This window comes from Apaloderma vittatum, unplaced genomic scaffold (assembly GCF_000703405.1).
Source record: "Apaloderma vittatum isolate BGI_N311 unplaced genomic scaffold, ASM70340v1 scaffold38042, whole genome shotgun sequence".
In the NCBI taxonomy this organism is placed as follows: Eukaryota; Metazoa; Chordata; class Aves; order Trogoniformes; family Trogonidae; genus Apaloderma; species Apaloderma vittatum.
In genome coordinates this window covers 1,921-2,225 of record NW_009704740.1, presented here as the reverse complement: position 1 = coordinate 2,225, position 305 = coordinate 1,921, and the positions used below count along the sequence as shown (strand labels likewise).

The window sequence follows — 305 nt, the reverse complement described above, 5'->3', positions numbered from 1 at the left end:
TGGCCAGCACGTCCCTACCTGTCCACGGTGGCGATGGCGCGACAGGCCCTGCCGTCCCAGGCGCAGTAAGGGTCCCGGGCGAGGACACAGTCGTAACAGGAGGCGTACTGGGCACAGGAGGCCAGGGGCACCTGCACGATCCCGCTGGCTGCCCCCACGTACAGGCTCCTCTGTTGTGAGGGAAAGGTCTGGCTCAGCACTGCCCTGGCATGGTGTGGCTGGGTTTTGGGGTGCCCCATGGTGCCCAAAGATCCACCCCCAGCCCCACAGCACAGCTCTTCCTTGGTGGCGGTGCACAAGGAACA

The 305-nt window shown here is 65.9% G+C and overlaps 1 protein-coding gene across 1 annotated transcript in view; it reads right to left on the bottom strand.

Annotated features, from left to right (window-relative positions):
- Positions 1–305, bottom strand: part of LOC104270717 (semaphorin-4G-like) — a gene marked incomplete at both ends in the record, with an annotated part of 2,150 nt that overhangs the window by 363 nt on the left and 1,482 nt on the right. The window contains one exon of the mRNA XM_009865150.1: positions 19–170. Coding sequence (XP_009863452.1) covers positions 19–170 — 152 coding nt within the window. The remainder of the gene's footprint in view (positions 1–18; positions 171–305) is intronic.